The sequence below is a fragment of the Chelonia mydas genome, chromosome 3 (assembly GCF_015237465.2).
Source record: "Chelonia mydas isolate rCheMyd1 chromosome 3, rCheMyd1.pri.v2, whole genome shotgun sequence".
Taxonomy (NCBI): Eukaryota; Metazoa; Chordata; order Testudines; family Cheloniidae; genus Chelonia; species Chelonia mydas.
In genome coordinates, this window is record NC_057851.1 from 79,578,791 (window position 1) to 79,593,394 (window position 14,604).

The 14,604-nt window shown below is 42.5% G+C and overlaps 1 protein-coding gene across 9 annotated transcripts in view; it reads right to left on the reverse strand.

Moving 5' to 3' along the window:
* Nucleotides 1–14,604, reverse strand: part of SCML4 (Scm polycomb group protein like 4) — a 110,241-nt gene that overhangs the window by 53,653 nt on the left and 41,984 nt on the right. For all 9 annotated transcript variants that reach the window (XM_043542754.1, XM_043542753.1, XM_027819900.3 and 6 more), the window contains one exon: nucleotides 10,219–10,430. In XM_043542754.1, coding sequence (XP_043398689.1) covers nucleotides 10,219–10,419 — 201 coding nt within the window. In that variant the 5' untranslated portion in view covers nucleotides 10,420–10,430. The remainder of the gene's footprint in view (nucleotides 1–10,218; nucleotides 10,431–14,604) is intronic.

A 14,604-nucleotide genomic window follows, 5' to 3' on the forward strand; every position in this document is an offset into this window, starting at 1 on the left:
CTTATAGTGTCCCTCATGCTGGAGTTCTGTGCTCCTTCTCTCAGTTAGGGTTGCCAGCTGTCTAATTGCACAAACCCAAACACCCTTGTCCCTCCCCTGCCATGCCCCTGCCCTAAGGCCCTGCACTTCCCCAAGGCCCCGCTCCCCACTCGCTCCATCCCCCCGCCCTCCATCTTGCTCTCCCCCACCCTCACTCACTTTCACCTGGCTGGGGCAGGAAGTTGGGGTGTGGGAGGGGGTGAGAGGTGTAGGCTCCAGGTGGTGCTTACCTCGCGTGGCTCCTGGAAGTGGCCAGCTGTCCGGCTCCTAGGCTCAGGGGAGGCCAGGCAGCTCTATGTGCTGCCCCTGCCTGAAGGCACCACCCCCACAGCTCCTATTGGCTGTGGATCCCAGCCAATGGGAGCTGCGGAGTCAGTGCTCGGGGTGGGGGAAGTGTGCAGAGACCCCTTGGCCGCCTCTGCACCTAGGAGCCAGAGGGACATGCCAGTTGCTTCTGGGAGCTGCATGGAGCCAGGGCAGGCAGGGAGGCTCCCTTAGCCCCGCTGTGTCGCAGAACTGACTTGTAGTGGCTATTAAAATCTGGAGTGGTTTCAGTAGCTACCAGGAGATTGATTCCGATTCCAGGAGACTCCCAGCCAATCCGGGAGGGTTAGCAACCCTACTCCGTCTGATTTGGTTTGTTTGTTTTTGTTTTGGAGATGGGGTACCCAAAAGTGGTATTTTATTTGTGGTTTGGCTGTTTGTCCTTCTTAGTGACTCACAGCAGGCTGGCCTCAAACTTGACTCACACACGCTAGTCCCCCCAACTCCCAAGAGCTCAAGCCTCCTGAATCACTTTAATAGGAGCCCTTTGTGAGGTGAGCGCTGCAGATCTGTCAGCTTATGCATCTTTAACGTTTTCTTCTGCATCTTCATCGTAGTCGGTGCATTCAGGCTGGTGCTTAAGAGGAAATAAACAGGGTACTAAACCACTGTGAGCTCACTAGTTTGGAGGCCTCTTTCTTTCAGTTTTAGTGAACAGTTTTCTGCAAATCTAATTAAAACTGAATTTGCACTAAAGCATCGAGGTACAAATAAATGCCACTTCTAGGGGGAAGGAAGGGGGGAATTTTATACTTAGACCATAATAAAGTAATGGCAGGATTACAGGAGATGATATAGTAACAGTGCTGCTGAAGCTTAAATGCCTTTGGAGACTGAGTATCTCAGTCTGACTTATTGCTGTCCATGAGTCTCTGAATATTTAATACTAACACTCTTCTTTTCTTGGGCTGACTCTGTTCTTTTGGAAATCTAACCAAACCCATGACAGACCGTGAGTTTATGAAGAAAATAGGGCAGATGTAGAAGAAAAATGAAAAACAGAGAGAGCCAGACAGTCAGAGCAAATGTGTTGAAATGGTGTAGAATATATGGAAAATCCTCCCTGTAAATCATTCAAATATATTTTATGCAGAGAGTCAAAATGAAAGCTCATGAATGATTCGTGGGACTATATCTAGCCATGCCCCAACCACTATGACTACAGGTTCGTGGAAATGTCAGAGCAAATGATTCGAGGGCAGAACGTTCAGTAGTTAAACCAATCCAATGGATGATACAGTATGTAAATTAGATCCATGCCCTGATCGTATATTTCTTACTCACGCATAAGTGTCATTGATGTCAGTGAGCATTTTACATAAGTGGTACAGTACATTTAGGTTTAAAGAAAGGCACTGGGTTGAGTCACGGGGTGTTTTATTAATATAGCTAACCCATTACTTATGCCACCATATGCTGAGAATTAAGACCGAAAGAGAGGGAAGGCATTCTTATTTTTCTATGCAGATTCTCTGTCACAATGTATAATGCTGCAATGGATCCTGAGCCCATCCAGCCAATACAGATTAGAGCAGTCTTCAGACTTCTCCAGCTTGCACTGCTGACAGAAAGCCTCTTGCAGTATGCTCCCCTCCTCTGGTCCACTCACGTGTGCAAGCACAACAGAGACATAGCTGAGGATCTGGCCCCAAATATGTATTGTTACTAATGTTCAGCACATAGGAACACATTTTCAAAAGCTTTGCCAGGGGATTGAGCGAATGTTTTGCCATTTGTCTTAACGAGGCCAGGATTTGACCAGTTGAAACCAATGGACATTTAGCTTGAGTAATCTTTATAGGACTGGGGCCTTTGTACACAAAGGATGAAATGCTGCCCCATGGAAATGAGGGGGAGTTTTATCATTGACTTCACTGGGGCCAGGATTTCACCTAATAAGTCTACACGTACAAAAGCATGCAGTCTATTTTGTCAACAGTCTGTCTATCTGTCTTAGGTACTTATATGCCCTCCGAGCCATGGTATCTGAGCACCTCACAATCCTTAACATGTTATCCTTGCAACTCCCCTCTGAGGTAGGGAAGTGCTATTATCCCTATTTTACAGGTGGGAAACTGAGGCACAGAGAGACTAAGGGTAACATTTAAAAAAATGCCTAAATGACTTAAGAGTCTAAGTGCCATTTTCAAAAGTGATCTAGGCAATTAGAAACATGTCTACACTGCAATTAGACTGCTGTGGTTGACCTGATTCGGACTCGGGCTGAGGGGCTGTTTAATTGCAATGTAGATCTGTGGACTCAGGCTGCAGCCGGAGCTCTAGGACCCTCCCACCTCGCGGAGTCCTAGAGCCAAGGTTCCAGCCTGAGCCCAAATGTTTACACTACAATTAAACAGCCCCTCAGCCCGAGCCAGCTGGCGTGGGCCAATCATAGGTTTGTCATTGCAGTGTAACCATACCCTATGTTCCATTGCCTTTCAGTGAGACTTCAGCTCCTAAGTGGCTTCTGAAAATGGAACGTAGGCTCCTAAGTCACTTTGGTACCTTTGAAAGTGTTACCCTAAGTGACTTGCCCAAGGTCACACAGGAAGGCTGTGGCATAGCAGAGAATTAAACCTGGGTCTCCTGAGTCTCAGTCCAGAACCCTTACTGAGGGACCATCCGCTCTACACTTCCGGCATTCACTTTGGACACTTCTGGGACACATTTTTCCTCTAGGAATTCCTACTCTTTGAAGAACAAGGGAAGCAAATTAATACCCCCTTCTAAGTAATAGTAAGAGCCTGTTTCTGCAGCTTTGCCTCCCATTGAGTAGTACTTATACTCATGAGGTGTCATGGTGGTTTCAATGAGATCACACAGATGAATAAGTGCTACTCAGCATCACGAAATGTTGCAGAACTGGGCTTTCAGGTTGTAATCCTGCAACCGGTTCCCCAAAGTGGCACCATGTGGAGGCATACTGAAGTCAATGGGGCTCACTGGCTAAGTAGGTTCAAGGGTGCACCTTTGTAAATCTGACTGTGGGATCAGGGCCCATGCTTGTTACACAAACTAGAGATATTGCCAGAGGTCTCCAACCAGAAGGTAATGAAAACTAGAGCTGGGAGAATTTTTTTTCAGCAAATAGTAAATTAGATAAAAAGGGTTTTTTTCAGACGCCAAAACTATTTGCAAAGTTGGGATTGAATCCGGTGAATAATATTGTACGGAGGAAAAAAGATTTTTTTTTAAAGTCAAAACAGTTTTTTTCAGCCATTTTGAAACACAACAGTTTGACTTTTTGTTTCAAAATGTTTCATTTTGAAATTTAACTACTTTCTTTAAAACAAACAAGCAAATAAAAAGGATAAAAAATACCCCCAAAAGGACATCAAGCAAAAACCTGAAAAACATTTGTTTCAGGTCAAACAAAATATTTCATTCAACCTGAAATGATTTTTTTTTATCGTTTCAGCAAGAAAAACAGGAAAAAGTCAGTTTCAATTCAAAGTGAACCAAATTTTTCAATTGAATTTTTTGGTTAGGTCTGTGACTCCTCCCCCCAACCCTCCTAAAAAAATCAGTCATTCACTCAGCCCTACTGGAAACATACTCTACCATATACTGTGGTAACACCCCATGGACATGGAATGAGTTATGGGTCAAGTGTCAGCATTAACACTTCACTCCATCATTTGTCATGATTTGCATCGCAGCTTTAATCATAGAATCATAGAATATCAGGGTTGGTAGGGACCTCAGGAGGTCATCTAGTCCAACCCCCTGCTCAAAGCAGGACCAACCCCAACTAAATCATCCCAGCCAGGGCTTTGTCAAGCCGGGCCTTAAAAAACTCTAAGGATAGAGATTTAATGTCGCTTAGACATCACTTCTGATATGTTTATACAGTGACTAGGACAGCAGTACAAAGAGACTACACCCAACAGGATACTTGTTCCAGTTAAGTGAAAGAGCAATATGTCAAGGGCAAAAAAAGTGAGACATATCAGAATCTGTTTAACCCTATAAATTACTTGAGATAAGAATTTACGGCAACAGTCATCACAATCAGAAAGGAAAAGCATTTACAACAGGAGGAAAACATCTGATGAAATCTTAGAACAAGAGCGATGCTGAATGAGCAGTGTCTCAGGGAGAAAATTTCACTGGATGATGGGGCATGTTGACATGAGGTATGGGACTTTTGAAGCACGTTGACACTAAAAGCAAATAGCTGTCTATGTAAAAAAAGTCCATGGGTCATTAGATTCTACATTGTGTATGATAAAATGTCTTTGTTGTTCAAATCTCAGTCAAAAATAAATTTAAATCCAGGCTGTAAAGTCATAGTTTGCTAAAATTCAGAAAACATTTGTCCATCTGTTCTGTAATAATGCAGCTCGCTGGTTGCTATATCGAAGTTGGTTGTCTGCCATTTGGGCATGGAGTCGCTTTTAAAAATGCATAGAAGTCTCATGGTATCAGAAAGTCATACAATTTGTGAGCTAATTAAATCAAGTGAGAGCTACGCATCACAAGATGTAATCTTTGACTGGCGCTCAGAGTGTGTTTTTATTGAGAGCTGTGCACTTCAGCAGAGGACACCGTATACATAGAGTCTTAGCAGAAACATTGCTTTGGTGTGCAAATCCTATAAAGCAAATAAATAGCATGAGGCCAGATGTGTTGAACGTTACAGACTGTGAATGTCAACTTCAGAAACTTAAGCCAGCAGCTAGAAAAGATGTCTTATTTCTGTCCTTCCTGCATCAAGAAATAGCATTGCCCCTACAGATGCCATTCACACACACTGGAGGCCAGAAATGATTGCGTTAAAGCAGATCCCATAAATAATGAATGATCTCCAATTCATTGCTTTTCTTTCTTCTCCTAATGCTGCCAAGAAATGTGGAGCCACTGAGACCCAGGAGAGGGAATGTTTTTTGCCAGACCATCCTCCGCTAATTATGTAAAACTCTTATTGATGCTCAGTCAGAATGGAGGAGCAGATCTATGGACCTATGATCATGTATACAGCTAAGGCTCTGTCCCTGAAGGTGTCACTGCATGGAAAGTGCTGAGGACTTGAACAAAGTAATGAGACTCCTCAACTCCCACTCAAGGGAATGGAGACTGGAAGAAGAAATAAAGGAATGTTAAGGCACTAGTCTAGAACCTGGGAAACCCAGGTGCAATTCCCTGCTCCACCAGAGGCTGTCTGTGTGATCGTGGACAAGTCACTTAGCCTCTCTGTGCCTCCGCTTCCCATCTGTGAAATGGGCATATTGGCACTTCCCTACTTCACAGCAGTGTTGTGGGGATAAATACATTAAAGATGGGGTGGTGCACATTTACTGCAGTGATACAAGCCAGACAAATACGTATAATAGAGTGCTCAACGCCTTGGAGAATCAGTTCATAAAGACGATTTGAAACAAGTCTATTTGATTTCTTTTGGCTGCAGCAGTGCTTTACGTCTCTTGGGGACAAAACTCTCTCTTCAACAGGGTTGGAGGCATTGAAGATCCAATTTTTTAAACATTTGGATTGGCTACATTATATATTTCATAACTGCAGTGCCCTGCTACTCACTTTGCAGTTCCATTGTTTCAGATCCTGTTATTGTTTCCTTCTCTTTGCTGAAAGTCTTCTGTATTTGGTAAAACTGCAGTCCGAGGAGGGGAGGACTGGGATGAAGAAATAAATTCGCCAGAATGTTTTCAGATTAAAGTTGAAATGCAGTGCTACCCTACTAAAAAATGGGAGCCAGCTAGTGTAGTGGTAGCAGCAGGAGACCTGGGTTCTGTTTCCAACTCTACACACGAACTTGTTGTGATGCTCGGGCAAATAATTTAATCAGCTTGTGACTCTGTTTCCCCATCTGTAAAGCAGAGTTAGTATTATCCAAGCACTGGAGAGCATTTGGAGATTTTTTGGTATAAACATACCGCAAGGGTGCAAATGTTGCTACTAATAAATACTTAGTGTAAACAATCAAAAAGTTCCAGTTCCAGTGTACTGACATAATACGCTGGTATTTATTATGCACCCTTTTGGCACCACATAAATAATAACTCTTAAATAAAACAATAAATAGTGTACCGGAAAATAGCTAGTTATCCCGTATTAAAATAAATAAACCACAACATCCTACAGTAATTGTTCAAAACACCACTACTTGTAATAATGTTTCTACAGTATTTTGAACAGTTACTATAGAATCCTTCATTATTTCCATAGCGGACACCAAAGTCTGTAATTGAACTGGATGTGTGTTTAATGCTACTTTGTCATTCGCTTACATTATTCACAAGTATGTTACTAATGTGAAATCTTAAAAGGTGAATGGGAACATTTTTTTATGGGAACTGGGTAAAGGACTTGGGAGATGTTCTCTAGCCATTGGTGAATCTGTTTTTAGTGTGTGTGCATGCACAGCACCCGGACCTCTGGATGGCCACTTAAAAATCTGAATCAATCGCATGAGGGGACAGTGAAAAACCAGGTGCTGGATGAGTGGTGAGGGCAGGGAGAAGACAGCAAAGGAAGGAGAAAGTACCAGTGGGCGGAGAGAGAGGCACTGGAGATGGTGCAAGGTGCTATGGTAAGATTAGTATGGGATGAAGGAGAAAATTCTTCACCCCTAGTAAGGCAAAGTCTGGCAAGGGAGGGCAAGATGGATGGATGGGGAGGATGAGGAAGGTGTCATAGAATCATAAAATCAGAAGACTGGAAGGGACCTTGAGAGGTCATCTAGTCCAGTCCCCTGCACTCATGGCAGGACTAAGTATTATCTAGTATCAGGGGGGTAGCCGTGTTAGTCTGTATCCACAAAAACAACGAGGAGTCCAGTGGCACCTTAAAGACTAACAGATTTATAGCTTATGCCCAAATAAATCTGTTAGTCTTTAAGGTGCCACCGGATTCCTCGTTGTTTTTAAATATCATCTAGCCACTCATAGTCATAGTCGCAGGAACAAGGTAGAGCATGGCAGAGAGGGAGGAGACTGGATAAGAGGGACCATCAAAGGGATGGGGGGGAGGGGCTAAAACCAGGCAGTTTCAGATTAAGGCAGGATTTTTGCCAGGCCCTGTGGTTTGAGGGCAGCCTCCTGCAGCATTGGGTCTGAGCAGCAGACAGCACAGCACATGGCTGATTACTACTGGCTGGGAACCTCTGGCTAGAAGGGGACCCTCGGAGGAGCCAATACACCACAGTGCCCTCAACCCCTCACATCAAGCATTGGCGAGGTCTGACAGAAGGCAGTAGGCAAGCAGTAGCAGAGGATACAGCTCTTCCAGATCTTTCCCTTCCCCCTTTTCTGATTCTGGTTCTGATTCAGTAACACACTTAAGCATGTGTCTAACTTTAAGCACATGAGTTGTACCACTGAATTCAATGTTAGGCACATACTTAAGTCCTTTCTGAACTGGGCTCTGAAGTCAACAGGAATCCTTCCAGTGGGGTATGGCTCATATCCTTGGTGCCTTAGACTGTAAGCATTTCAGAGCAGGGATTGTCATGGGACACAATGGGGCCCCAGCTTGCTTGAGGTCTCTCAGTGTTAAATAACAGAAGAGGCACATGTAATGAGAGGTTGAATAACATTATTCAGGAAGCCTTAGAAGACAAAGGATTTCCGACTGTAGGTGGGATCTTTAGTGCGTAGGTGTAACAGGCTAGCAATGTTACCTGGTCCTGTTATCATTTGTTGGCTGAGCTCGGAAAGGACTGAGTGGGTTCTCCTGACTCACAGAGCCAAGTGGCTCGCTATCCCACCTGGATATAAGAGAAGCAGGAGCAGCTTGAGCAGAGAGAATGTAAGTCGAGGGTGAGCAGCCCTGAAGTGGGAGCTTGAGAAGCAGCCAGACCTGGAAAGAAAGCTTGAGGTGAACCTTACGTTATTGTAAATGTATTTGTTATGACAAAATCCCAGAAGAGGATGGCGCAAGAAGAGTTTCCCAGGAAGAGAATTAACCAGTGTTTGGGCTTTTCTTTAAGGAAGATTGGAAAAGGCACTATCTGTTCACAGGAGTCACTGGAGTTTCTGTTTAGGATCTTTAGCAGTTTATTATTTTCTAACTTTTGGCAATTTGCCATCTTTCAGAAGCAGCCTGCGTGTCTATAATTTTCCGGGTGAAATAAAGTAACACGAGTAACAAACATGCATTATACATCTCCCTGCCTTCAAAAATGCACTGAGAAAACAACAGAGCAATCTGCTGCCAACAACACCCACCTAACTAACTAGCTTGTTTACACTTCCGAACACATTCTCCTTATTCATGCTCTTCCCACGGCACAGCTTGGTGGCTAGCTCCAAACACGCAGCGTCTTCCTTGGCAGGAGAAGTGATAAAGACCTACATTTGGTAATCTCCAGCAGCCCAAATCCCCTCCCCCCAAATTCAGAGCAGAATTTGGTTTACTGTCTTCATAGCAAGAACTAAAGATGAGGCTGTCCTCACTAGGGCCTGGTCTACACTACATAGTTAGGTTGACATAAGGTAGCTTACGTTGACCTAATTATGTCAGTGTCAGCCTTGCTCCCGCCAATGTAAGTGCCCCACTACAGCGACATAATAACTCCACCTCCACGAGAGGCATAGGGCTTATGTTGGTTAGTTAGGGTGAGGCAGCATCTGTATAGACTCTGCGTTACTTACATTGGAGCCATGAAATTGACAAGAAAGCTGGGCGGCTAGACCCCGCTCCCAGCTGGGAGTTGGAGCAAGAAGCCCCAGGCAGCTTCCTCCTGGTGGGGAACAGGGAGCGGAGGGTGGCCCGCCCGCCGGGAGCCTGTGAGGCAGCCAGGCTTAGCTGCCAGCAGAGCTGAGAGCCCGGGCTCTCAGCTCCCCACACTGCTCCTCTTAGGTCGGTGGAAGTGCTCCTGGTGGGGACACACACCACAGACCCAAAGAGGTTAGTGCGGACATGCACCACTGCAGTAATTACTGTGGTGGCTGTAATTACCTAATATAGGTCAATTTACGATTCTAGGGTAGACATACCCTTAAGGCATAAAGTTCCAGTTCACTATCAGCGACAGGTTTTAAATCTTCTCTCCTCACCTAGTTTAAATGAAGTCTGTGGGCTCAGTCCAATTGCGACCTGGCAAGTGTCCCCATGACACGAACTAGCAGCCCAGCTGGCAGCCTCAGCAGAGAGCTGAAGGCATGGCGACTGGAAGTGAACTATCCTTCTATTCCTAGAAGAGGTTCCTCCAGGTCAGGTTTGAAGCCTGGGGAAGCTGGCACTGCTCCTGCCTGTGCTGATATCGTCTCATGGACAGAGACACGTTCCGTCTTCAGGAGTCTCAGTCTGGGGACACTCTAAACTCCAAAGTCTCTGAGAGCTGTCAGTGCACTCCCCTGGAACCCTAGCTGTAATGCATTACACTGAGAGCCGGTCACAATTTTTCAAACCAAAAAATGTCATTGAAAAATGGCCTTTTCTCCAAAAATACACATTTCTTTTTTAAAAATCCATTTTCCCCAAATTTCAAGTAATTTTAATGAAAACTTCTATTTTTTCCACCCAATTTCCCGTTTCTTTCCTCGTTTCTCGTTGAAAAAGAAAAATAAGAGTGGGTGAGGGAAGAAAAAAATCAGAACACCAAAAAATGTGAATAAAATTTCCCAATTTTTTTTTTTGAAAAATAAGTTATTTTCAGATACTTCCAAATGAAAACATTTTCAACAATTTTGCAATTTCCCCCCATTTTTTATCAGTTTGATGAATTACTTGAAGAGAAGCTTCATTCTTGTTCTATTATTGCATTGCACCACAAAGGCCTTTGATGCATTTATCTTATATTTCAAATTTCATGTCTATTGTACTATATCCTAAAGCAACAGACACAATCATTAATGGCAGAGGAACCTGGGGAGTGGCAGGGTTGAGTATATGTACCTTGTACCCGGGTTTTCTTCCTCTCTTCTTTGGGATCTTCACTACTGGCAAGGAACCAGATGGCGCTGAATAGAGATTGTGAACAGCCATTTTCATCGGAGTAGAATGGAGTGGGGGTCTTCCTCGTTTTCTACCAGGTATTCTTGGAGACTGCATGTCAACAGTATCCAGTCTTGGAGGCAGCGAGGACAAGTGACTCATATGCAGAGGAGCTACAAATCAACAAACAACAACAAAAAACACCAAGCATTTTTTGTTGTTTACATTGAAAATAATTTTTCAAACCCTGCAAAAGTCAAGGCAATTTTTTCACTTTATTATTTTGTCTTACTGCAACCCTTACTCAAACAAGTTGTGCCACTGATTTCAAATGGGACTACCTGATGTGCAAGAACTACTCCCAGGAGCAAAGGGTGAAAGACTGGGACCAAGGGAAGTATGTTAAAGAAAGGCAATTTTCCACTATTATGGTTAAATATTTACTCTCTACAATTTTTCTAGCATCTGTTACTGAACTACAATAAGCAGGTTTTTGTCACCATGTTCTGTCATTCCCCCACAACTCCGTGAAGCCGATGGAGTTGAGCAGCTTTAATGGAGCAGAATCTAGCCCATTTTCTCGCATTCAGCTTTTAATAAACAAAGTAAGTGTACAAACATATGCAAAATATTGAGGGAATAAAAAAGATTCTTCACAGCTTCTGGCAAAAAAAAAAAAAAAACACCAACGAAAGATGTGAAAACCCAAAGAAAAAACTGAATTTTCATATATTTGTCTGTCCAGCCATTTGTTCTTCTGGACTACAAATCCAGGTCCCATTCCTCCCATTACTGGTTAGTAATGCAGTGTTGCCAACTAGTGTGATTTTACCATGATTCTCATAATATCTGGTGGTTTTCTTAAAACCCCACTCCCTGAGGCAAGTGATAAAATGAGAATCCCAGCTTTCATTGTTAAAAATACATTTCTAGCCCTCATGGTAGTAGAGAAAAGCCTGAAAATATGCTCCAAGTGCATGGCTAAGAAAGCAGAAGGCAATTAAAAAGAACCCCTTCCAAATTATTTTTAAAAATCTCATGATTCTGGGGACCTGGTTTGTGATTTGAATGCTTACGGCTGACAATATAGTACTGTAGACCCACTTACTTCAATTGGATTATTTACAAGAGTGAGCAGTATGCCTGGTAATAAGTGTTTGCAAGAGTAGGGCTCAACATATCATGGAGGTTCAAAAATATTTTGCCTAATCAAAAGGTTGAAAATAAATTTCGAGTACATGATTGACAAACAAGACTCCCATTTCTGCATTTATTTGTCCTTTTTTTTTTTGGTTGCTGTTTATTACTGGATCAGAAAAACAAAAAGCCCCCAACACCCCACAAAAATAGATTTACTTTTAACATGTTAACGACAGTCTTTTAATAAAATGATGGGGACTTGCTCGGCGTGAACAGACCCATGACGTACTGTAAGATTTACAGACCAGTTAACAAATCATTAGTGCTTAACACCAGCCGCACAACACTCTCAAGCAAATGGTAGATGCCGTACACCAGAGCAAAGCAAATGCTGTAGGATAAATATAGAGTGTCTAAATTAACAGAGTGGCCAGGGGTGGTGCAGTTAGGCTCCCTAGATGAACAACACTAACTCAGGAACTATGTGGAAACCCACTGTGTAAATCTTATCTTCACACAAAGTCAAAATCTCCTCTGTCTATGCAGGTTGTTCTTGCACAGAGGCCGGGTTAAAAGCAGCAGGTTGAACAAGCGTGAGTCAAATGGAAAGGTTCTCTGTATCTTGAGCACCGCAGCTTCTTTCCTTCCTTCTTATACAGTGCATGGTTTTTTTACTGTGATACTTTCTGAATGATGCCTTCGGATCCTCTACTGCCACCCAAAACAAAAATTCTTCTTGAGATTTCAGATCATCTTAGAATCAGGTGGTTTCCAAGGAAAAGAAACAGAAGATGAAGCATATCAACATCCTGGGTGTGACTCACAGACACAGACATCAAAGTTTGGCACAAAAAAGTTAGTTTTTTTCTTTTTAGTTTGCTTTTTATAAGGACTGAAAAAATAATACTTCACAGAGGAGACTCTCAGGCAGTCAGAAACCTAAAGTAGCATGGGTTTGTACTTTGCATATGTATTTGTTCATTTATGAGAAAGGACAAAATGACAGGGAATAAGGGCCTGATCCAAAACCCACTGAAGTCAATGGGGAGACTCCATGAGCCAATGGAAAGATGCCCATAGTCTTTCCTTTGACTTCACCGGGCTTTGGATTAGCCCTTACATCCCCACTCCAACCTTTGCATGTCTTATATTTGAATACAAAATGCTGTTCAGTGGACATCTGATACAGGAATAACCTGTTCAATGAAGTTACAGTCCATGTATGTATCACCTGGAGTGAATGCAAATGATGATCTGACATTTTAAAGGAATAAACCTCTTAAGTGAGAAAAAACATGTGAATGGATTCACGTAATAAGCCAGTACAGTCAATATGATTCAAAGAACCCTCTCTTCTTGACTATATTGAGTACATTCAGAGAACAAATTGACTTTGTAAGCCAAAGGATCCTCACTATTGAACTTTTTCTGTATTTATCCAACTACCTTAGGCATTTCTAATGCTCCTAGCACTGTTTTTTCTGGGACCCAAGCAGTAAAGTACAATAGAAGCTATAGGGTGTTCCACACAAGGCATAACCAAATGGCAGGGTATGCAATTATACAAGTGTGTCATCTTGACAACACCACTTTGTATGTTCTTGTACAGTATGTACACGTGCCTGCCCCTGGTGCATTGGCATGAAGTCCATCACCAAGAGCTTCACTCTAAAGCCCAGGTGTTGATAGAACTCCCTCTCTCTTCAATGTTCAGATCACAAATGCCTTAACAACAACTGAAAATACAGTTGCTCTAAGCCATCCCCTGGGATAGTATTACACTATCACATCAAGAGTCTATTTTATTGAAGTTAGTTTTATGAAGCATAAAGTTCTCTGAGCACAGGCCTAGGAACTGGCAAGTGGAGAAAAGATGGGGGGGGAGGGAGTGTGCTGCTAGGGTAATGAACATACTAAAAGTGTGCTAGTCTGAGACTGACTTTGTTTCCAATGTTTGATTTTCAAACACCAAAAGCATAATAAACCAAAACCAACCACACATGCTAAAACTGCCAATGAAAACAACATACACGTAGGAAGGTGGTTAGGACAGATGAGCTGAAACCGCTGGACAGATGACGTGACTACTGTCTGTGAACCTCAGAGGCTTTCTTATCACAAAGCCACTTCCTGTTCTCAAAAAAGTGCCTCTTGCAATGGCCTGAGGGGAACGTGCCTCATGGAACCTGTGTCTGCTGCTCTGTGTGTTTTACTTTGTCAGTGTCTGGGTGGGCGCCTGTCACTTCCTCATGATCCAAGCATTGTAAATAGAATTCTGAATGTCCTCAGGAAACAGGGAAACAGTGTCTTCTTTGGTTTTGTTTAGTGATTTCTATTCCTTCTGTGGGAGTGACCCACAAAGGCAGCTATGTCATAAGCCCTTGGTGTGGATGATATAACTGTTTCTTGGGAAAATTGCCAGCTTCTTTCTCTTTGAATTCTAAGATTCTCATCCACGTGCAATGGCAATAACTCTGACATACTTGCTATAATATTTCTTCTGTTCTAGATTCCTTGTGCATAGTTCTTGTGTAATTACTACAGTGTCAATTATCTTATGCCCGAGAAGCACATCAAATGTTGGCAATAAAGTTTTTGTCCTCTGCCCAGGAGACTATGAACTAGTGATCTCTTGAATCTGCCAGAACTTTTTAAAAAAATCAAGATTTTTGATGTCTGTACTGGCTTCCCGGCTAACCCATTTGACTCTGCATACCACGGTCTTGTATTTGAACTGATGCACCAAAACCAAAAACTCATCTACTGTATAAATATATTGTAATTACTACATTTAATTGCAAAGATGACCAACAACCTGATTCCTCTCTCATTTACATTAGTGTAAATCAAGAGCATCTCTACTGAAGTCAGTTGTCTTACAATGATGTAAAACTGGTGTTACAGAAGAATCAGGTCCTTTTTCTTCCCTGTATTATTTAATGTATTTAAATTTAAATAGCAATATTTTTAAAAAGCCCATATGAAAAGCTCTAGACATCTTAACAGTTCATTAGATTTACAATCACACCAACCAGCTGCAAAAATAATCAGATACAAATTATTCCAATTAAATGCAGCAAATGCCTTTAATATAATGCTGAAGTTTTGCTTTGAGATTTTAAAGGTACTTTGTTCCTTTGTCATGGCACATTTTCTTATCTTTTAGACAATTCCAGCTCAACAATTTTATGGGGTTTTTTTTTAAAT